At 39.6% G+C, this 23,775-nt stretch overlaps 1 protein-coding gene across 1 annotated transcript in view; it reads left to right on the forward strand.

Annotated features, from left to right (window-relative positions):
- Positions 1–23,775, forward strand: part of bmp1b (bone morphogenetic protein 1b) — a 59,861-nt gene that overhangs the window by 30,556 nt on the left and 5,530 nt on the right. Inside the window, 13 exon segments of the mRNA XM_036595424.1 lie at positions 3,525–3,649; positions 6,271–6,386; positions 7,534–7,636; positions 9,508–9,624; positions 10,601–10,746; positions 12,366–12,561; positions 14,877–15,002; positions 16,791–16,951; positions 17,836–18,016; positions 18,960–19,085; positions 23,043–23,152; positions 23,154–23,171; positions 23,536–23,749. Of these exon segments, the coding sequence (XP_036451317.1) occupies positions 3,525–3,649; positions 6,271–6,386; positions 7,534–7,636; positions 9,508–9,624; positions 10,601–10,746; positions 12,366–12,561; positions 14,877–15,002; positions 16,791–16,951; positions 17,836–18,016; positions 18,960–19,085; positions 23,043–23,152; positions 23,154–23,171; positions 23,536–23,749 (1,739 nt within the window).

Raw genomic sequence — 23,775 nt, forward strand, 5'->3', positions numbered from 1 at the left:
GAAGAAGAAAGAAAGAAAGAAAAAGAGGAAGAAGAAAAAAGAATGAGAGTAGGGAGAAAGAGAAAGGAATAAGAAGGAAAGAGAGAGAAAGAAAAGAAAGAATAAGAAAATGAGAGTAAAAGAATGAGAAGAAAGAATGACAGAAGAGAGAGGGACAAGAAAGAAAGAATGAGAGAAGAAAGAGGAGAATATAGAGATATAGTCCCTCCAGCAGGTCCTGGGACAACCTCAGCGTCTCGTCTCGGTAAGCCGTGCCTGGCAAACCTCAACCGGGAGGCAGCCAGGTGGCATCCTGATCAGATGCCTACCTCAACTGGCTCCTCTGTGGAGGAGTAGTGGCTCTACTTGGAGCTCCTCCCGGATGACTGAGCTCCTCACCCTGTCAGTAGAGTGTAGCCCGCTGCCCTGCAAAGAAAGCTTATTTCCACCACTTGTATCTGCAACCTCATTCTTTCGGTCTTTACCCAAAGCTGATGACCACAGGTGAGGGTTGGGATGTAGACCGAACGGTAAACAGAGTGCTTTGCCTTATGGCTCAGCTCCCTCTCCACTACTACAGTCCAACACAGTGACCGCATGGCTGCTGCCGCCTGTCCCAGCCTGCGGCCGATCTCCGACCATCCCTGTTGAACAAGACCCTGAGATACTGAAACTCCTCCACCTGGGGCAGGTCCTCTCCCCTTACCTGGATCAGGACCTTGTCATGGCGGAAGGGCTTGTTTGGTCTAGGGATCTTCAGAGCTAAGCTCCAGATCTGCTCCCAAGGCAAACAGGTCTGGAGTGAAGACCCAGATTAACATGATCCAAAATCCCTTATGAACAATGGACACAATATATTGTGTACCCTGCCCGGGAGAGTCTTACCAGGACCTACCCCTGGAGCCAGGCCTGGGAGTAGTGTTCCTTGGCAAGTGCCTGGTGGCCAGTCAGCCCACATAACCTGGCCAGACTCAGCCTGAAAAGGTAATGTGAGGGAACCGTGTGGGCCCACCACCCTCAAGGCCCAGCTTGTGGGACCGGTGCAGAGCCTTATAGACAGTGGTAGATGGCGGGGAGGTCCTTGGTGGCATGGACAATCCATCAGGCTCTTGGCATGTAACTCTGTCGCACTTACAGTTAATACATCACAATAACACTTAAAAACTGACATAAAAATAAAAGTCACAGTCAGGCCTTTATGAGAAACACTCTGAACCCAGAAAATAAAAACAAAATAAATGAGAGTGATGACTCACCTGGTCAGTGACACTGCAGTCAGAGTTCAGTGCTCTGTCTCATAAAGCCCAATCGCTGACAGACCCAGATTGCAATCTTGACGTTGTAAAATACTCTAAAAAAGGACAATATTCCACTTCTGCCTGGCTCCTGAGTTAGGTCACGTTTAGAAAAATAAGGTCAAGGTCACGTTTAGAAAATAAAAAAACTTTGACATGATGTGCATTTTTTGTCTCCGAGTCCATTATTTTTCCAAAAAATAATTTAATAAATGCATGACATATAACAAATTATTCAACAATACCTCTTTTATGTGAAACAATTTTCAGTGCATCCATACAAAAAATTCACTCGTTTCTTTTTGCCTCCAAAAGTGAAATAATGTCAGGCAGCTCAACCAGTCAGTCAGATGGAGCAACCAGACCAGCAAAGTTTAATAACTGAAACAGGCAATTAAAGCTTTGATAACACTCGCTGTATTTAAGATAGAAAATGCACAGAGACATAAATGCAAATATATATGCAGATATAATAATGCACATCATTGATCTTTTCAAAGGAGCAGTAAATGATTCTGGAAAACAATTGTTGATATTTGAATTCAACAGCAAAACAAATACACCCCTCTCTTTAGTGCCTCTTCAGGAGCTATGCAAATTCATGGACGCGTATTACCAAGGCGAATGACACTGGGCTAGCAAACTTGTTTTTTGTAGATCTTCATGGCCATAAAATGCACTGTGCATACAGTCCTGTTACAGAGTTCCAGTTAAAGGTGCACTGTGCATACAGTCCCGTTACAGAGTTCCAGTTAAAGGTGCACTGTGCATACAGTCCCGTTATAGAGTTCCAGCTAAAGTTCACTTTGCATACAGTACTGTTACAAAATTCCAGTTAAAGTGCACTGTGCATACAGTCTCGTTACAAAGTTCCAGTTAAAATGCACTGTGCATACAGTCCCATTACAGAGTTCCAGTTAAAGGTGCACTGTGCATACAGTCCTGTAACAGAGTTCCAGTTAAAAGTGCACTGTGCATACAGTCCCGTTACAGAGTTCCAGTTAAAGGTGCACTGCGCATTCTTTGTTTGATGTGTCCGTCTCCTTTTCTCAGTGAGACTTCTTGACAGCTACACGTCCTTTCAGACCCATAGTGCTGAGTTGTCTTCTCACAGTGGAAGGATGAACAGAAACACCTGTGGATGTTTTCAGATCTGAAGCAGCTTGATTTTCTCCTCTCTCTCGAAAATGAAAGCTATAAGTGTTGTTTATCTGATGGGGACTGTGACGGAGCTGCCCTCTGCGCAATATATATATGCAAAGACTTTCTATGTAATGGGGACATTTCATATTCAAACAGACAGACACATGCTGTTTTTAAATAGCCTTTATTAATTGATAATGTTTAAGCTGGAAAGCTGCAGGGAACAAAAAAGAGAAAAAACTTCATGTTGAATATTAACTGTTTTTTTTAAAAAATGTTAAGAGTTAATGTTGCTTGCTTTGGCAGTGTAACTAAACAGTTTATGCACTGTTATAGTTCTGAACAGTAATGGGGGAAGTCAAGACAAGGTTTAATTGAGTAACATAATTAAATTGGAAGGGAAAAAGTACTTGCCTGTGAATAGATTCCAGAGGAAGGTAGCCATGACTTCTCTCAGGGAGGAAAACAGTAGCCTTTGTCTGGTGAGTTTTTATAGTGAAATTGTCCCGCGCAAAAACGTCACATCACTTCCTGTTTAGCTCTATAAAAGCCCTAGAGGGAGCAGAGTGAATTAGTAATTAGTAGAATAATGAACTGTTCATACTAAGTTGCATATATATGTAGACTTTTTTTGCACTGGATAAGTTGCATTTTTTTGTGTTTTCTTCACTGAGATTCAGTAAACACCCACTTTTGCACCCTAATCTGAAACGTACCCACGAGTCTTTTCCACTGGACCATCACAGGGACAGTTTTGGTGTCTCCTAGGTCTTCCAGGTGGTTGTTAGGAGACACATTTTCTCTGTAGATTTTAATTATTTTTAATTAAATCTAGTTTTGGAAGCTCCTGTTTTGTCTTACATCTAATTTCCTCAGAAATATCTCCTGGAAAATGAATAACTTGTACTTAATGGCTGATTTGACTAGAAATTAAATAAATGTCAGTCTCTGACTTTTGCACGGTGCTGTATATAATGTGCTCTATTATTGATTATTGTTACATAAAGGTACTCCACCATCACCTTCCATCCATCTGCTCTTCTGCTGTTCTAAAGCCTCGTCACCCTGTTGACTCCCATGTTAAAGTCTGTTTTCTGTATTTAACAGAGGCATATTTCTGGATACAATTCTGCCTCGCTATGATGTAAACGGAGTACGGCCACCGATTGGTCAGCGAACGCGTCTGAGTAAAGGAGACATCGCTCAGGCAAGGAAGCTCTACAAGTGTCCCAGTAAGTGGCTCTTCACAGCCAAGGGCAGTGTTCATTAATGCCTAAGGCCATTACACAACAGTAACCGTATTTCATACATAACGTTCATATAAGTTTCCTGCTGCTTCATTTACACTTCAAAGCTATATGGAAGGATTTAAAGCTCAAGGGGGGAAAAGACAACCTGATACTTTTATCCACAGAGACAGTCTAATTATGTATCATGTTCTAGAGAAGGGGTCACAACCCAAATGTTAAGAAGAGCCATTTTGTCCTGTTTCAACAAAAATCAAACCACCTTGGGAGCGCCAGCATTTTAGGTCCATTTTATTGGAGTAATATTTTACCGTCTTGACTGTAAGTATGTCTCAGTGTGTGCTAATGTGCTAGTATAGGCTAAAAAATAAGATAGAAATGAAACGCAGACTTACTTAGCTCTGCTTTAAGCTTTATCTCAACTATAAATGCTTTCGTCACACCTCTGGCAGGAAACATTTCCTTTCCTTCTTGTAAAATGCCTCTCATGTTTTTTTCACTTTTTATTTACGAGGCTGAAGTCAGCTTCTCATTCACCAGCTTCTTGTTCAAATTTTCCCGTTCCACTTTAAATGGTGCCTGAGGTGCCAGAATGTAACTACTGCACCATTTAAGGTGGAATGGGAAGAAGCTTCACGACTTTTTAGTGTTTGACAGTTTCTCGTTGCATCTTGTCGATAAATGAGCCAATGCATCAAATTAGAAATGTGTGTTCCTATTAATATCTTTGTTTTAATCCAGCGCAGAAATACAGTTCAAACATTTCCTGAATCTGTAGAGTCGCCCTTTCTATTCCATCTTATCACGAGGTGCTACGAGACTCACATCCAGAGTTATGAGGCTATGAAGAGGGGCTGAGATACACATCATCTGCCTCTCACCGCGTGGAACTGGTGGATTTGTGTGTCATTCTGTGTGAAACTGACCAGTGGACACTCAGGAAATCACTAAGGACTGACCATCACGCCGGAAAACCCTTTATTCTTCATTCAGTCCACATCAGAGACACATGTGAAATGGCGTGCAGCGAGTTTACAGCTGCTGAAGTTGCTGCTGCTATGGGAAAAATATGCTGCTGCTATCTTTTTCATACATTCCACTGCTTTTGTGTTTACCACTTAGGTAAACACATTTCAAGCACCAAAACAATTAATGTTATGTTTTCACAAGCAATATTAAGAATTTCTAAAGCTTCAATTTTTCAGCTTTAGGGCGGGGTTAACTCTTCACACAGTGCAAAAGCACCTCATTATAGAGAGAGCTGAGATTGTTCTGAACAACTCTGATATATAATCTGTGGGTATCATGTCGTATGCAAGTGCCTTTAAAGGTGCATTTAAAACATGTCCAAAAATCAAGAATATGCCCTCAGACATCAGAGGGTTAAATACATACACAGGGCTACTCCCTACCATACTTAAGACATAAAAGGGGCAGCATTCCCATGCTTATTGTACTGTTTACAGCGCTGATTCTTTCAGCACGTTTCTGCATATGTGTTTGGGATTGCAATAAGATTAGCAAGTTCTGGGAGTTTATATTGTCCGTATTGTCTGATGTACTTGAAATTCGTAATAACAAAAATCTGTGTCTCTGTTTATGGAATGAAGATAGCTCTTTCACCTTCACATTAGCTCAAAAGTGATTAATCTTTACTGATCTAACTGCTGCTAAAAAGACTATTATACATGACTTGTTCAATACAAATACAATGGCTATTATGCTATTATGATATTGTTCCCACAGACTACTGCAGTGATACATAAAGCTAAATCCACTACTGTGTTGGCATGGGATGCAGTTGCACTCTTAAGGATGGAATATTGCTTTTATTGACTGTAATTTTGACTGTACTCATTCATGCTTGTTTGCATTTGAGAGGGATGTAAGTTACATCATGACATCTCTTAAAACTCTTAGCTACAACTAACTCAGCTATTACTCTAATTTAGAGTGATGGTTAGTTAAACCTGCCTTTGTGGATTAACTCACAGCAGGAGATACAGCACAGCACAATTAAGAACTGAATGGAGTTATCAAACAAATCTGCTGAGACTACAACACTTCACTTGCAATAAGTAAAATAATAATGCTATCACAATAAGAGTCCCATATATTTCTGCAGTTAAATGTCTGTTTACTTGATGTAAAATATTTATTAAAGACTAATGCATTTTTACTGCACTTCTACTAGTGCTATTACTAATAGGAATAATAACTATTATTATTAGTACTACTACTGGTAGTAATAGTAGTTGTTGTGGTTTGTGGTGACATTATAATTGCTAATGAGCATTGACTAAAATGCACTTACATGACTGCATATGCTATGTAGTCATTTGTTTTTATTCCTATATTTGTGTTTAAAATGTTAGATGAACATATTTATATACATACTGCCTTTGTGCCCAGTCTCCCTTGGAGAAGACCACCTAGCTAGGTAATTTGATTTTGAGACCCCAGCTTTAAGAATATGGTCTTTTTTTGAGCAGCAGAAATCCAAACTCTTCAGGGTTGGCTCACTCTGTGTGTTGTGTGAAGATCACTGAGGTGTTCCTCTGATCCTGTGATGCTGTGAAGTTGATTTTGTTGTGTTTTGTTATCAGGATGCGGTGAGAGCCTGCAGGAAAGCTCTGGAAACTTCTCCTCTCCTGGATTCCCCAATGGCTACAGCGCCTACTCGCACTGCATCTGGAGAATCTCCGTCACCCCGGGAGAGAAGGTACACGTACACGTCTGTAGACTAGAAGCTAAGGCAGAAGTCAATGTAGAAGAGAGCTTTCTAACACTGATACACAAAGGCTCCTTTTCAATGTTCACTCAGACCACCTGAGCAGTCAGTAGTGACACGTCAGAGCTTACTGATGCCAGCAACATGACATATTTAAATCTTTTGTAAAAGAAAATGTTAACATTAAAATGGACACTTTATTAGATTTTATTAAATCTCTGATGCTGCTGCATCTTGCAGCTGTTTTTTGACTGTGACAGTGTGCAGGATGCTTTCCACTTTGGGAAAGCGAAAGGAGCACAGAGAGTTTCTCCACCTCATGCAGGAGCTAAAACTTTGCCAGCTTTAACTGGCAGCTCAGATCTCAGCTGAGTTTGAGCTGATTATTAATATGCAGCTCCAAATTAAACAAAGCACAAAATAAAAGGCTGGATGTCTTAATCTTTTGTAACTGGTGGATTTGTGTGTCAGTCCACATTTAGAGAGAGAATGACCTCAGACCACAGAGGGTCAAAGTTTTATTAGAATCTGATTCTTAGCTCCACACACAATGAACAAAGGGTGATACTGGGCTACTGTGTATTTTGAAAGCAGTGTGAAGAACTGAATTGCTTCATTCAGGACATGAAACTCTTGAGTTCTTTCACATTTGTAGCTCAGTTTGAGATGCTTTTGGAGATTCTGATCCTTCTGACATTTTTGAAAAGTTGCTGGTATACAGCCAGTTCATCTTCTTGGTTGTTGCCATGCCAACAGCAGAGACGACTATGAATGGGCAGAGAGTTTGTGTCATTGGCAAACGTTCAGAAATCGAACAGAGAGAGAATAAAATAATGTTGCATCCTTACCATTAAAAAAAAAAAAAAGAGAGTTATCATCATCATCATTATCATCATGAGTTATGCGCGCGATCAGATTAATTTGCTGTTACACAAATAAATCACACTCAGTGTGTAAAGTCCTTAAGACTAGACTTTTATCAAAAAACAGTTTTTAAAGCTTTAAATAATTTAGCATCTACATTTTTTCCAGAGTGTTTGACATATTTTACTCCAAATTGTATGCAAAGCTCATCAAAGGCTGAATATTCCTGCAGTAAATCAGACTGATTGTGCTTATTTTCTCTGTCATGTTTCAGATCATCCTGAACTTCACCTCTATGGACCTGTACCGGAGCCATCTGTGCTGGTATGACCACGTCGAGGTCCGAGATGGCTACTGGAGAAAAGCTCCTTTAAAAGGTTTCTCTCTTTTATTTAAATTCACACCTAGCCGTCTCTGCACTCTACTTCTAGTTAAGCACACTTAAAGTAATAATTCAGCAATAAAAGTTTTTTTTCCAATTGTAGGTAATCAGCCAAAACATTTTTGATCAAGTTTGGATCTTTATTTACTCTGTACTCTGTACTCTGGCTAATCAGATCTACTTAAAAGAATGACTTCATGTGGTAACAAGCAATTGAACTAGTTTTATTCAACTCAAAAAATTACTTTGATTGAGTGAATCGTTCATTCAGAGTATTTATTTAGGTTGAATAAAATTAGTTAATTTACTTGTTACCACATGAAGTAAAGTAGATCTGACGAGCCACTTTTTACAGTGTATGAGGCTAATGTAGCTAACATGAAATGAAGGCTTATAATCCAACAATTAGCTTGGTGCTAAGGCCCAATCCCATTTCACCCCTCACCCCTACCACTCAGCCCTACCCCTCCGTTTTGCATGTTTGCGTCTAGAGGTAGGGTCTCCTGATTCTTGTTGAGATAGAGGGGTAGGGCGAAGTGTTAGAGCTACATGACCCTCCTAACGGAGGTTTTTCAGAGACACACTCCAAACAGAGTGTTATATGAAAAGAACAAGTGCCCAAAGAAGCCCACAAATATAAGAATTTTCTCCGTTACAAATTACGATAACAATTGTATTATCTTAGTTAATGTAGTTTCAGTGTATTAGGGTCCTTGTGTTTATAACAAGAGTAAAAAATCACTAGTGGTGCTGATGTCTCAGTAGATAACTAGCTAAATTTTCTCTTCCACCTTAAATGGTGCAGCAATTACATTCTGGTGCCTCAGGCATTAGAACTGCTGCACTACTTAAGGTGGAAAATTCAAACGAGAAGCTGCTGAATAGTTGACTTCAGCTTCATATCACTGAAGAATTAGCGGTGGGCAATACTAAAGGCAAAAAAATGAGGTTGCTGAACTTTACTCTCCTCTGCTATCACTGAAGACTGGCAGGGTCGCCTACAGAGCACCACTAGTAACCTGTTAATTAAGTAACGTTCTTTTATTTGAGGGTTTCAACCACTACCTCTTGTAACTCATGCCCCATGTAACTCATGTAACTGTTATGCCATTCTGTTATCTATACAAATAAACGGAAATAGCTAAAAACAGTAGAAGCCATCATGAGGGCTGAATTTTGTTCATGTTGATGTAGATGTGATAATTTAGCTGTGTAGATGCTAACTGATGAGTATAAGTGCTATTAAACAGATTTTTTTTGTTTAACTTTAAAAACAAAAGCAACTGCTTTTCAGGCAATGCTTCATCACTTTTGCGCAGTAGCATCCGTGCACATATGCAATGTAGAATTTTTACCACTTTCCTCTAAAATCATGTACAAAATACATGTAAATGTAATGTTTTTCTTCTGATGTGTAAGGATAAAAGCATCTCAGAAATGTTCAGCTTTGTTGTCTGTAATCTAGACATCACTGTATTTAACCTCTTAAAAACCCATGGACCCACCAGCAGGCCCAAAGTATTATTACGCACTTCTATAACCTAAGAATAGCTCCACTAGTTTGCATTAAGGTCATTGTAGTTAGGGGTTAGTTGTATTAGGGGTTGTTAGGGGTTAATTGTAATATTTGGTTTCTGTTCACACTGGGTACTGGGTGCTGATCGATTGCTGTGTTGACTTTACCAGGATTTCATCACCAGCTTTTGTTCACACTTAACCCCTTCTTGCTTATTTACAGTTAAATCCACATGTGAAAGGGGCTTTTAAGTGCACAGTTGTATCCGCATCTGATCTTACGCCTATCCCTGCCTGATTGCAGCTTGACCTTTGATCATCACTCCAAGCTGGTTATGTTGTTGTCTGTAGGTCGTTACTGTGGAGACCAGCTCCCAGAGCCAATCATCTCCACAGACAGCCGGCTGTGGGTGGAGTTCCGCAGCAGCAGCAACTGGGTGGGGAAAGGATTCTCTGCCGTGTATGAAGGTACAAATATACTCTGTCAGTCTGTCTGACTCTCCAAGCTCCGCCCACAAATGTGTTATTTCATAGCTACTTTAAGTTATATTTAAGGTTAGACAGTCTTTGTAGAATGCTGGTAGAGGTCCCATTCAACTGATTCTGTTCTACAGTTTCTCATTAGGTTAAATGAATAACTGACTCTAAATGTAGGTATTGTCATATAAACTGAGTCTGTTCTACAGTTTCTCATTAGGCTGAATGAATAACTGACTCTAAATGTAGGTATTGTCATATAAACTGAGTCTGTTCTACAGTTTCTCATTAGGTTAAATGAATAACTGACTCTAAATGTAGGTATTGTGATATAAACTGAGCCTGTTCTACAGTTTCTCATTAGGTTAAATGAATAACTGACTCTAAATGTAGGTATTGTGATATAAACTGAGTCTGTTCTACAGTTTCTCATTAGGTTGAATGAATGACTGACTCTAAATGTAGGTATTGTCATATAAACTGAGTCTGTTCTACAGTTTCTCATTAGGTTAAATGAATAACTGACTCTAAATGTAGGTATTGTGATATAAACTGAGTCTGTTCTACAGTTTCTCATTAGGTTAAATGAATGACTGACTCTAAATGTAGGTATTGTCATATAAACTGGGTCTTTTTTTACAGTTTCTCATTAGGTTAAATGAATAACTGACTCTAAATGTAGGTATTGTGATGTAAACTGAGTCTGTTCTACAGTTTTACATTAGGTTGAATGAATAACTGTCTCTAAGAATATGACCTTCAATATTAGAACTTGGTTTTATTTTAAATTATTGGCCATATAACTATTGTTCAAGTGCACCTCTGTAACAGTGATGTCTACTCTTTGTTTATGACACAGTTTTAATCACTTTTTATATGACAAATAAAGGGATCAACAGAATGCATGACGGCATTAAAAGCAGCATATCAGTTATCTGTTAAGTTCTAATACTGGTTGTGTCCTCAGCGATTTGTGGGGGTGACGTGCGGAGGGACAGCGGTCAGATTCAGTCGCCAAACTACCCCGACGACTACCGGCCCAGTAAAGTGTGTGTGTGGAAGATGACAGTGGCTCAGGGCTTTCATGTGGGGCTTCACTTCCAGTCATTTGAGGTGAGGGACAATCAGCTGGTCATAACCTGAGTGCTGTTTGACCTCTGAGTCAATCAGGGCTACTTTAGGTGACCTCTGAGGCTGGAGGTATGACGTAGTTGACATGAATGCAAAAAAAACTATTTTGTCCCCTGTTAATCTGTTATGTAGAGTCTGAAGGAGGAGGTAGGTGTTGAACTGCACCCCCTACTGGCCGGAACTGAATTTGTTTTTTATAATTTACATAATGTTGCAAAAAATTCCTCATTTTAATATATAAGCTGGAAGAATTAAGTGATTCTTTTTGTTTTCCTAAATTACTCTCTGCTCGGTTTATATTGTTTTTCCTGCATTATTACACAAAGTCAAAGTCAAATTAACTTATATAGCACTTTTTACAACATGGTTCTTCAGATTAATGAAGAATGTGTTGTATAGGTTTTTAAAAAGTGTTCTATATGGCACCAAAAGTGTTCTGCTATTGTATACAAGCATTGGAACCCTTTTTGGTGCTGTGTAGAACCGTATACAACACATTCTCCATCAATCTGAAGAACCATATCACCATGCAAAGAATCATTTAATCATGATGTGGTTGTATATACACTCTTAAAAAAAGATGGTTCTTTAAGTGTTCTTTATTACAGAAAATGATTCTATGTGGAAGCGTGAACACTCAAAGAACCCTTTGCATGATTAAGGATTCTTTGCATTGTGAAAGGGTTCTTTAGATTAATGGAAAGTGTGTTGTAGATGGTTTTATATAGAACCTTTTTGAAAAGAGTTCTTTGTAGCACCAAAAGGGTTCCATTAGTGTTACAGGCCAAAGAAAAGCTTTTTTGTACTATGTAGAACCCGTTTTGCTAAGAGTGTGGATTTTATGGTTCCAAATAGAACCATTTCCTTTACTAAAGAACCCTTGTAGAACCATCTTTTTTAAAAGTGTAGGATGTTGCTAGGTGGTTGCTATTGGAGTACAGATGGTTGCTAGTGTGATGCTAGGTGCTCGCTGTGGTGTTGCTAGGTGATTGCCATGGTATTCCAGATTGTTGCTAGGCGGTGGCTAGGCAATTACTATGCTACTAGGTGGTTACTAGGTGGTTGCAATGAAATTCCTGGTAGTATCTTGTTGCTATGGTGTTCCAGGTGGTAGAAAGAAGGTTGTTGTTGTATCCCAAGTGGTTGATAGAGTGTTGCTAGGTGGTTGCCATGGTATTCCAGGTGGTTGCTACACCGTGGCTAGTTGGTTGCTTGGGTGTTGCTAAGCAGTTACTATGCTATCCCAGGTAGTTGCTAGGTGGTTAGAACATTTTTCCAAGTGGTGTCTTGTGGGTTGCTAGGTTGTTGATATGGTGTTACAGGTGGTTCCTAGGGTGTTGCTAGGTGGTTGCTATGGTATCACAGATGGTTGTGAGAGCATTACTAGGTGGTTACTATAGTATAGTATTACTATAGTATGGAAAACTGAAGGAACGAGTTAGTGGACACAAAACGGGCAGAAAAGAAGAGGAAGAATATACGTTGAATAACAATAATGTTGCGCATTGTAAAGCACTCAAAACATTTGTTGCCCCACTCCACCTGTGATTGTTAACTGAGAGCTAAAATTGAAAATTATGATGTAATCTTTGCTCTCTCAGATCGAGCGACACGACAGCTGTGGCTATGATTACCTGGAGGTGCGTGATGGAAATTCGGAGAGCAGCCCACTAATCGGCCGCTTCTGCGGCTACGAAAAACCCGATGACATTAAGAGCAGTTCCAACCAGCTGTGGATGAAGTTCGTCTCCGACGGGTCCATCAACAAAGGAGGATTTTCAGCCAACTTTTTCAAAGGTAAGAGAAGTTGAAGAAATAATTTTCCTTATTACAGATTTAGTTGATCAGCCGAGAGCCAAGTGTTTGGTGTCTGAAGTGTGCTTCTTTGGTTTAGCACTGGAGCTCATGTTATAGATAGCAGTGAGTCATACAGTGTCAGAAACCGCAGAATCAAGTCTATTAGAGAGAACTTACGAGGGGAATTCTACCATTTTTTCAGAGTTCCTGCATAATTGAGTGTGTGAGACGTAAACAGAGTAATTCAGAGAGGTTTGGTTTGAATTGACCAGATTTCTTTACAGTGGTGGTGATAGGAACCAGGGGTCGCCATGACTACAAATATAGGCATTTTTTTACTATCCAAAATGAGGTGAGCAGATTTCTGAAATGAAAATCAGAGACAGCAGACAGAAACAGAGACAGAGACAGAATGTTCAGTTCAGTGGACAATATATCATAAAAATATCCTGCATTTTTATCTTTTTGAAATAAATAGAACGGGTCAGTTCCAGTTTGGTGTATTGCAACCATGGTAACTGATACTGTAATAAACTATGGTGAAGGCCATATAGCTTGACATCAACACTGCTCTGAGCAGCTTGCACAATTGCCCTTTTTTACAATAGTTGCTTTTTAGAAATAAAGTTGCTCGGTAACTTCTCAAAAGTCAATAAGTCTAGCGGCTCAGACAGGAATGAGGCAGAGACACGGTTACCACTAAAGATTCAGTGGTTGTATGAGCACATAATTCATATTCATATTAAACATTTTGGCAATAAAAAGAGACCTGTGGCTACAGAAAAAAGCCCTGTGTCTGTAGCCTAATATTCAGACCTTGAACACTCCCCTAGGTAGCTCCAGGTCTGGACAGACAGAGACGCTGCTATCAGCATATGCCATATGTCATGTATGGAGGCTAAAAGAGTGACGCAGTTTAAAAATGATGCACTGTTTGTAGACTATAAGTCTGTACAAATCAGAGCCCACCAATCACCTTTTAGAGCGATTCAGTGCCGTAACTCCCCCCCCGCTTTAACCCCTGGGTCACCTCGAGTCCTGAAAAAAGACGATATTGTGGACTCACTGGACATTTCTAAGCATCTGGTGGAGTTTAACACAGCAGTGTCCTCTAAAACTAGGCAAGCGAGTGGTAGAATTGGTCAGTAGATAGCAGCAGCAGTGCCACAAAACAAGCTCAACTCAAGACGTCTGGCCATCTGCTCTGCTGCAGGACGTTCCGCTGTGTTTTTTAATTCACAGTTTAATTCACAGGACAATTTTGAGGGGTGAGGACATGTGCTCAACCAAACACAAAACTATCTGTGAACCTACACGTGTCTTTTGAGTTTATAAGGAATGTTGATGATGGTAAAATAGTGGATAAATTAGTTGTCTTTTGCTTCACAATGCCTTTCACCATGAATGGATTTAGAAAATACATTTTAGGTCAAAACTAATGTAAAACTATCATAAAACAAAATGTCTCAGACAGTGAATTTATAACCATTTCATGTAATAACTTTCTGTGAGGGAGCTTTTAGAGGTGGATGTCTGGTTCCTTTCACCACCACTGTGAACAATTCTGACTCCCTTGAATGGAGCGTTTCACACCAAACCACTCTGAACAGCTCTGCTTACATCTTAACCACTTAATTATGCAGGAATTTTGGTGGAGGTCTATTCAGTTTGCAAGTGTGTGATAATTCAGGTATGTAGTTAGCACAATGCCTCCATTACTAATTAGGAAGACACTAATTGAACTAACAGCTCCAGTTGTGTTTGCTGCTGTTCACTGTAGTCCAGAAATAGACTGAGACTCTGATTTTCCTCAGAGCTACATAAGCTATAAACAACACCTGTTCATTTACATAACCTGACATTTCCCTCTCTCTGCATCTGTCTTTCTCTCTGTGTGTGTCTCTCTCTCTATCTGTATCTCTCGCTCTCTTTCTCTCTCTCTCTTTCTCTCTCTCTGTATCTCTCTCTCTCTTTCTTTCTCTTTCTCTCTCTCTTTCTCTCTCTCTCATTTTCAAGTTCCAGTTCAAGTAGTTTGCTTTATTGACATTACAAATTTACATTTGTACTGTCAAAGCACTACATATTTATATATTAAAAGTTGATAAAAACAAAACAAAAACAAGATTAATATATAACAATACAATAATTAAGAAGAGGAAGTGTTATCAATTATAAAATAAAAGTATATGCAATAATAAAACAAAGTTGATTGTGTTTGATTTGATATGTGTACGTAGTATATAACTCTCTTTCTCTCTGTCTCTCTCTCTGTCTCTCTCTATCAACAACCCCCCACCCCCCAACCCCCTTTGTAGAGACTGATGAATGCTCCAGGCCTGATAAGGGTCAGTGTGCACAGCGCTGTATAAACACTCTGGGCAGTTATCGCTGTGCGTGTGAGCCGGGTTTCGAACTGGCGTCCAACCGCCGCAGCTGTGAGGGTGAGAGCAGCGCTCTGAACGTAAACGTACACGTCCACACACGCACAGTCACAAAGACACTCTGTGTCCAAAAGTCTGTGGACTCCAAAGTTTCTTCTAAAATGAAGGGTGTTAATAATGAATTTGTGCTGCAGTAACAGCCTCTACTCTTCTGAGAAGGTTTATAGATGTTGGAACATTGCTGTGAGGACTTGATTGAGCATTAGCGAGGTCAGGTACTGATGTTGGATGGTCAGTTCTGGATCACGCCAACTCATCCCAAAGGTAGTGGATGGAGCTCTGTCACTCCAGAGAACACAGTTCCACTGCTCCACAGCCCAGTGCTGGGGGGCTTTATACCCCTTTAGCCCACAATTGGCATTGGGTGTGGCTCTCATTAGAAGGGCTGTCTGGATACTTTTGGAAATACAGTGTCTGTCGGTTTGCAATAACTTACCATATTTTATCAAATTATCTGCCAGTATAGTGAATTAATTTTACTTAAAAAAATACTTAAAACAGGTAAATAAGCTAGACAGTTTTATGTTCAGTGCACAACGATCGCAAAATGGAAAATATTAGATATATCGATTAGATTTAAGATAATTTCACTTGACAAGATAGCATTTTTTGCTGTGAAACGCTGCACGAAATACAGACCTTTTTACTTTTAGCTATGGGATTACAGGCCTATTCAAACCAAGCCCAGTGTTTGTGGAAAAAAAAACGCACATCAAGTTTTAAAAATGAACCCATCTATATTAATTCTGTCTCTTACACCCAATTCGACACTGGCAGATTTAATCGAATCCTGCTTAACAGTCCAGCCCCACCCTCTATCGGGATCGGCTATTGGTCGATTGTGCTGAAAGAAACCACTGATCAGTCCATCCTCACTCTTGTACATCTTTCCATTTTTCTTTACAAAAACAGCAAAACTGAAGGAGTTGATAAAAACCCTACATTGGGAATAAACGGAAAGGCCATGCCTCTTGTTGTGATGTCAAACCTTTCAGGTGTTAAAACAAGCCTTGGATAAAAATAAGTTTCAGTATGAGCTTCTGACAATAGTTTGGAAAAGAAAACTTTCAGATCATTATTTAAACTAAACTCTGAAGGCCTAAATTACATCACTTTCTCTTCACGATAGCAATTAAAGTGACTACAATATTTTTTCTAATCCTGCTCTTCAGAATGAGAAGATGCTTTGAGGAACATGAAGGTGAAAAGATAAATACACACAAAGCATCAGCACTGAAACCGTCTGATGTTAATACAACTTTCATTTAGTACTATTTCAAAAACTTCAGTGATGAACTTTGAATTAATATGTTGAAGCCTGAAAAACACTTATTAGCACCTTTTCTATCGCTTAAACCAATGTTCTGGACTCAAATGGCCCTCTTTTCATGGAGTGACTCATAAACTGACCCACTGCTGTAAATTCTCTGTCCACTCCTCAGTAGGGGAGTAATTATTCTGAAAGACCAAAACAGCATGTTACGGTTCTGTAACCCCTTGACCTTCCACAACTCATTTTTCTTTTCACGGTTAACACTATAACATATTTAATCACACAATTATTATTGTATTTAAAGTTTGGGGGAGCTGTACACCATGTTCTTCATTTCTCTTTAGTGTTCCAGATTGGTGTTTTTTTAGAACCCAGAATTTTTTTTCCTGTTTTTTCTTATTCACTCCCCCCAGCTCCATTCTCCCCCAAAAACTTTGAGGTATAAACCAAACCATGCAGAATTGTTGCTCACTTACTCCTTAGTATGTTAATGTCTCTCTGTTTGAGCCCAGCAGCTGCGTGCGGAGGTTTCATCACCAAACTGAACGGCTCCTTCAGCAGCCCCGGCTGGCCCCGAGAGTACCCCCCCAACAAGAACTGCGTGTGGCAGCTGGTGGCCCCCGCACAGTACCGCATCACCCTGCTGTTCGACACCTTTGACATGGAGGGCAACGACGTGAGTGCGTCCGTGAACCTGCAGATCTTCAACCATTAAAGTCTATCACGTGTCTATTATAGTGGGCTTTTTTTTTTTTTAATCTGTGACAATTTTTATTAAAGGGATTTTCTTTCTTTTTTGAAATAAAAAAATGTGACGAACCTTATAAACAAGTTAACATCTTGTTACATTCCAATATATGGAGACTAAACTGCAAAAAACAGCCCGTTCGAAATTCAACAGGGTTGTGATGTCATAACCATGAACACATTTACATATAAACCACCATTTAGCCAACTGTAGCCCAACCAATTCAGCCTACAGCAGTTTAGCCCCACCCATTCAGCCTACAGTAGTTTAACCCCACCCATTCAGCCTACAGTAGTTTAGCCCCACCCATTCAGCCTACAGCAGTTTAACCCCACCCATTCAGCCGACAGCAGTTTAGCCCCACCCATCCAGTCTACCGCAGTTAAGCCCCACCCATTTAGCCTACAGCAGTTCAGTCCCACCTGCATAGTCTACAGAACTTTAGCCCCGCCCACATGGTCTACAGAACTTTAGCCCCGCCCATACAGTCTACAGCACTTTAGCGCCACCCATTCAGCCTATAGCAGTTTACAGTCAATACAGAGCTATTGGAGTAGATGCTGTGGGAAAACAATTAAACATTGTTCTGTTTCTGGCTGTTGGGAAGCAAATGTGTCATCCTAAATGTAGCTTCCAAAGGATCTTCACCACGAAAAGGAGCGGCAGAAGTTTCTCCCAAACCCCTCCCCCCACCACCACCCTGAGCATTTCAGTCCCACCTCACCAATTAGTTCAGCAGATCAGCATTTATTCCTTGATAAAGTTAAGAATTTCTTCCCTGAATGTTTTGACACTCCTTTGCTGTGTTTCAGGTGTGTAAGTACGACTACGTGGAGGTCCGCAGTGGTCTCTCCGCTGAATCCAAACTCCACGGCAAGTTCTGTGGCTCCGCGAAGCTGGACCCCATCACCTCCCATTCCAACAACATGCGCGTGGAGTTCAAGTCCGACAACACCGTGGCCAAGAGAGGCTTCAAAGCCCACTTTTTCTCCGGTGTGCAGTAAAGACCCCCAACAGACCACACCAGGTGTTAAAAGGGAGAGTTCAGTCAAAAAAATGTACACTGTTTAATACTAAATATAGAGTAATGTTTGGTGTCTGAAGATGCTTCTTTCGTTTTAGCACTGGTGCTATGAGGCTAATGTACACTCTTAAAAAGATGGTTCTTCAAGGGTTCTTTAGCAAAAAAAATGGTTGTAAAGAACTTGAAACACTCAAAGAACACTTTGCATGATTAAAGGGTGCTTTGCGTCATGAAACGGTTCTTTAGATTGATGGAGAATTTGCTGTAGAGGGTTTATATAGAACCTTTTTGAAAATACATCCTTTTGATACATCCCAAGTCAAGCTAGCTACGGTAGAAGAACCCTTTTCGGTGCTATATAGAACCGTATACAACTTTCTTTATCAATCTGAAGAACAATTTCACCATGCAAGAAACTAATTAAGCATGCAAAGGGATCTTTTAGCGTTCATGGTTCTACAAAGAACCATTGTCTTTACCAAAGAATCCTTGAAGAACCATCTTTTTAAGAGTGTAGATTTGGGGTAATTGAGTGACTGAACTCTTCCTTTAATGCGCTTTTCCAGTGACTGAATACGGCTCAAATGCTCAAATCTTCTTCTTTTCTTTGGCTTGCTTACTAAACCTGCGCATGAAAATCTGTAAAACAAGTATGAAAGTTTGCTTTTTCATCTTTATCCTCCTTCGGGGCTCTAATCCCTGACGAGGCTGTTACAGAGCTGCAGATTAAAGCAGTGTCACCTCTCTGACAGGCAGATAGAGCTCGTCACTGTGATAGATTAGGCAGCGTGATTGAGCCGCTGCATTGTGTGAGATTGCGTGTCAGACTGTGTTCCCCCTTGAGCTCTGTCATTTTGTTGACATTTTGTTTTTCTTTTCTTTTTTTTAATTTCTAATGTTCCATCCCTGCAGATAAGGATGAATGCTCGAGAGAGAACGGCGGCTGTCAGCACGAGTGTGTGAACACATTCGGGAGCTACACTTGTCAGTGCCGGAGCGGATTCATCCTGCATGATAACAAACACGACTGCAAGGAAGGTATGTTAACCCTCCTCACTGTATACTGTGCAGAAGGAACGTCACCCCCTACTGTTTGCATACAAAACACAGTTTAAAGGGGAATTCCACTGATTTTGCGGAATGCCCCCATAACAGAGTTAATCAGAGTTTGGTGTGAAATAGTTCAGATTTCTTTACAGTGGTGCTGATAGGAACCAGGGGTCACCATGACTACAACACAAATATAGACATTTTATTTACTATCCAAAACCACCAGTGAACTTACATGTGTCTTCTGAGTTTTATATGGAATGTTGAAGATGGGAAAACAGTGGAAAATCTGAAATACTAAGTTTTCTTTGGGGTCTATTTTGCCTCTCTACACCCTGGACATTATGTATCCCTCCACAATGAATTGAGTTTAAGTGCAAAATCTTCTCAAAACTATCGTAAAACAGTAGAACTGGGCGATATAACGAAAAAATATAATATCATGATACTTCAAGAAACTTTCACAAAACACAAAAACTGAGAGCCGGTAGTGCTATCAAAAACTGTGAACACAATGCTTTTTATTCAGTATTTGGCACTAGATCCAGTTAAACGGGACTAATTTTGTTCTCTTTATAATGAAACATGCAGTTAGTCAGTGTCTACTAACGTGTATAAGTACTGACGATATTGTATCATGATTTATCACTGTAACAGTATATATTGTCATTATGCCCAGCCCTATAAACAGCATCTCAGACATCAGGCAGTGAATTCATAACCATTTTATGTAATAACTTTCTGTGACAGAGTTTTTAGAGGTGGACGTCTGGTTCCTATCACCACCACTGTGAACAATTCTGACTTGGTAAGTTTCTCTAGAATGGAGCGTTTCACACCAAACCACTCTGAACGACTCTGTTTACGTCTCAACCGTTTACTCATGCAGGAATTTTGAAAATTTGTGGAATTCCCCTTTAAACATGACGGTTCAGCTTAATGTGCTGTGTTATCAGTTATATTTGACACTATGTCAGTGTTGTTCATTTTAGTTATATGACTCTGTTATTGGAAATTTTTCTGCAGAGAAATAAATGGAAATTTAAAATGTTTTGAACAGCCAGTAGATGGCACTGTTCTGCACTTTCCTTTTCCACAGTGCTCTGAGTAAAATGCTGCAAAGTGTGGAATCTTAAAATATCTTAAAATTACCTGTAATATTTCTCTTTATGAGACTTGTGTGAGAATTAAATAATCCTTCATTCTATTTATATAATTGGTTTGTCTTATATAAGGGTTAATAATGTTTTTATAACCTATAATTCATAATTCATATTGTTCATTGTTTATGTAGGTTACTTTACATTAATCCCACTGTGTAGTTGACTGTGTCGTTTAGTTTGTATATAACTAGCATGTTTCCACTTTAAAACGACAGTTACTGCATTATATTATTGTATTATATTTATTACTTATTACTTGACGCCCCTTTCAGTCAGTGTGCTTTACTTTTTATGCTGTGTGTATTTTAAAACTGTCTGTGTTTCGTGTCCTTTTACTTTATGTGCTTTTCTATGTGCTGCTGCAACAAAACATGAGAGATCAATACAGCATGAATCTATCTATCTATAACCTAACAAACAGTCTAATAGTGAGAGATATTAGGTATGTTGCCTACATTTGTGGAAAGTTTTGCTAACCATGATAGCACTTTTACACTGAAGTTCTAGTTTACTTTGGACTAATTAAGATGCAAATGGGGCAGCATGGAAGAAGAAATGAGTCACAGCTCTAATTGACCCTTAATCAGACACACGGATGCAAATACCCTCTCGTATGTGGCGTCACTCACATTCAGAGGCGTAAAGAGTGTCTTAAACCACAATACAGAAAAAAGATTACATAATGACCGCAGTAAAACCAAAAGTACAGAAGTAGAAGCTCAAACACTAAAAATCCCCCCGAATTAATGTGTTCATCTTAAAAACACTCTGATCTAAACGTTTATGATTAAATACTTGAAAGAGAAGCTGATTAAAAACACAAAAGAGCAAAAATGAAAGAAGAGCCAAAAAAAGAGAGAGTCTGGAGGAAAAGAGAGAGAGCAGAATGAAAGAAAGACAGAGAGAGAGAGAGAGAGAGAACAGAGAGAAGGAAAAGAGAATGAGAGAAACAGCAAAGGGAAGGAAAAAAAGAATGACTAAGAAGCAAAAAAGGGAAAGAATGTATTGAAACAAAACAAGGAACAGAAGAATAGGTAAGAGAGAGACAAGGAGAGAAAAGGAAGAATAAGTGAAAGTGAGACAGAGAGGGGACTGAGAGAGGTAAAGAGAGTGAAGAAAGAAAGAATGAAAGATAGAAGAAAGAACACGAGGGAAAGACAGTAGGACTAATGACAGAGAGAGAATGTGAAAGAGAGAGAGGAGGAATGAGAGAGAGAGAGAATGGGAACGAAAGAATGGGAGAGAAAGAGGGAAAGATAGAGATAGATACAGGTGTTTACACAGCTATTATTCTTATATTTAACAGATTATTTACAGGATTACTCACCTCGTTCAATCAAATTTCAAAAGAAATTGTATCCGGAATGTCCTCAGTTGGACTAGTCTATTCCAACTAAGGCATTTACATTAACGTGTTCTATTCAGATTTAGCTATTAGTCGGATTATTAATGGATTATCAGCCTGCATGTAAATGTGGTTAGTGTCAGTGATTTACAACCAGGCAATCAGGATACATCACAAAATAAACAGCAAGACATTCTTAATAAAATACATATCCACATAAAAATGAGGGAATTTGGTAAAATAATTATAATAAAAGGTTAATAAGTTATTATATGTGCCAAAACTTTTGCACTTTTGCTTTTATTCTGTCAGAGAAGATCACCGTTCAGGCAGATGTTTGTGCCTTTAAGTGGTAATATGGTTTTGCATGTAAAATAACAGTTATGCATTTTATGAATAGTAATTTGTTGAAGGGCCTGATTCTGATGTCAGCTCGTCTCTGTTTATGACGCTGTGGATGTGATGAGTAAACACTTCAGTGTGAAAAATCTCCTCTAACACTCAGAATAAAGGAGCTGATTAATGAAACACTTCTGCTGGAAACATAAACAGCACTGATATGATAATGTTATGATAATAATTGTAGATTCAATTTCTTACAGACGGGCATGTTTGTTTTAGCCTGGCTCGAGCAGCAGCCTTCAGACTGTCAGGTTTCAGCAGGAAATGAGACGCTTTCACACAAAACAAAACAGTTTTTTCAAACAGTGCAGGTCTAATAAGAGTTAAAGGGGAGCTCCACCAATTAAAAAAAATTGACATCTTTGAGTGTTAGTGATGTAAACAGTGATTCAGAGTGGTTTGGTGTGAAATGGTTCAGATTTCTTTACAGTGGTGGTGATAGGAACCAGGGGTCACCTTGACTACAACACAAATACAGACATTTTATTTACTATCCAAAACCACCAGTGAACCTACACGTGTCTTCTGAGTTTAATATGGAATGTTGATGTTGGGAAAATAGTGGAAAATCTGATATAATAAGTTTTCTATGGGGACTATTTTGCCTCACAGCACCCTGCATGTATCCCTCCACCATGAATGGATTTTACATTCTCAAAACTATCATTAAACAATGTCTCAGACATCAGGCAGTGCATTCATATCCATTTCATGTAATAACTTTTTGTGAGGAAGCTTTTAGAGGTGGACGTCTGGTTCCTATCACCGCCACTGTGAACAATTCTGACTCAGCAAGTTTCTCTAGTCATTTTATTTACTATCCAAAACCACCAAACTGAGGGGTTCAGTAGATTTTAGAGCTGGTGAATCCCATTTTAAACATCTGAATCTGGTGTTATGTATTATGCACAGCTAAAACTAAAGAAGCAAACTTGTCTTGGTTGATCGGCTACATTTTGAGCAACAGGGAGAAACTTTTTTTTGCTGAACTATCACTTTAAGGGAATAAAATGTTGTTGTGGTTTGTGTTTCCAGCGGGCTGTGACCAGGTCGTCACCAGCGTGTCCGGCACAATCACCAGCCCGAACTGGCCGGATAAATACCCCAGTAAAAAAGCCTGCACCTGGGCTCTGTCCACCACACCTGGGACACCGCATCAAACTGGTAGACTCAGTCCCATTCACACTGCCCTTCTGATCTCTGTCCACTCGTTTTATTTGATTGATTTGACTATATAAATGATCATCTACAAACAGTGAATGTCTCTACAGCGTCTATTATTCACCATCTTTCACTGAAACCACTGTTAATGAACAGCCTATGAAAGGAAAATGAACAGGGAGGGGCGGGGCTTATGATATGGACCTACCTACTGCTCAAGTGGCTGGCCTTTTTTTCTAAAGAGCTTCTAAATTCTCAGTTGTGATTTTTGAGGGTTATGTTTTTTCTGTTGAGTTCTGTTAAAGACCTTTTTTTTATCTGAACCATAGATGTATCACTTCTCTCTTTCTCTTTCTCTCTCTCTCAGGCCTTTAATGATATCGACATGGAGAGCCATCTGGAGTGTTCCTATGATCATTTGGAGATCTATGATGGTCAAGACGGCCGGGCGCCCAGTTTGGGGAGATTCTGTGGTGGTAAAAAGCCAACGCCTGTCATCTCTAGCGGGAATAAGATGTTCCTGAGGTTCTTTTCCGACAATTCAGTGCAGAAGAGGGGCTTTGAGGCCTCTCACAGCGCAGGTACCTTCATCTTCCCTTGAAATAGA

Source organism: Colossoma macropomum, unplaced genomic scaffold (genome assembly GCF_904425465.1).
Source record: "Colossoma macropomum unplaced genomic scaffold, Colossoma_macropomum, whole genome shotgun sequence".
Taxonomy (NCBI): Eukaryota; Metazoa; Chordata; class Actinopteri; order Characiformes; family Serrasalmidae; genus Colossoma; species Colossoma macropomum.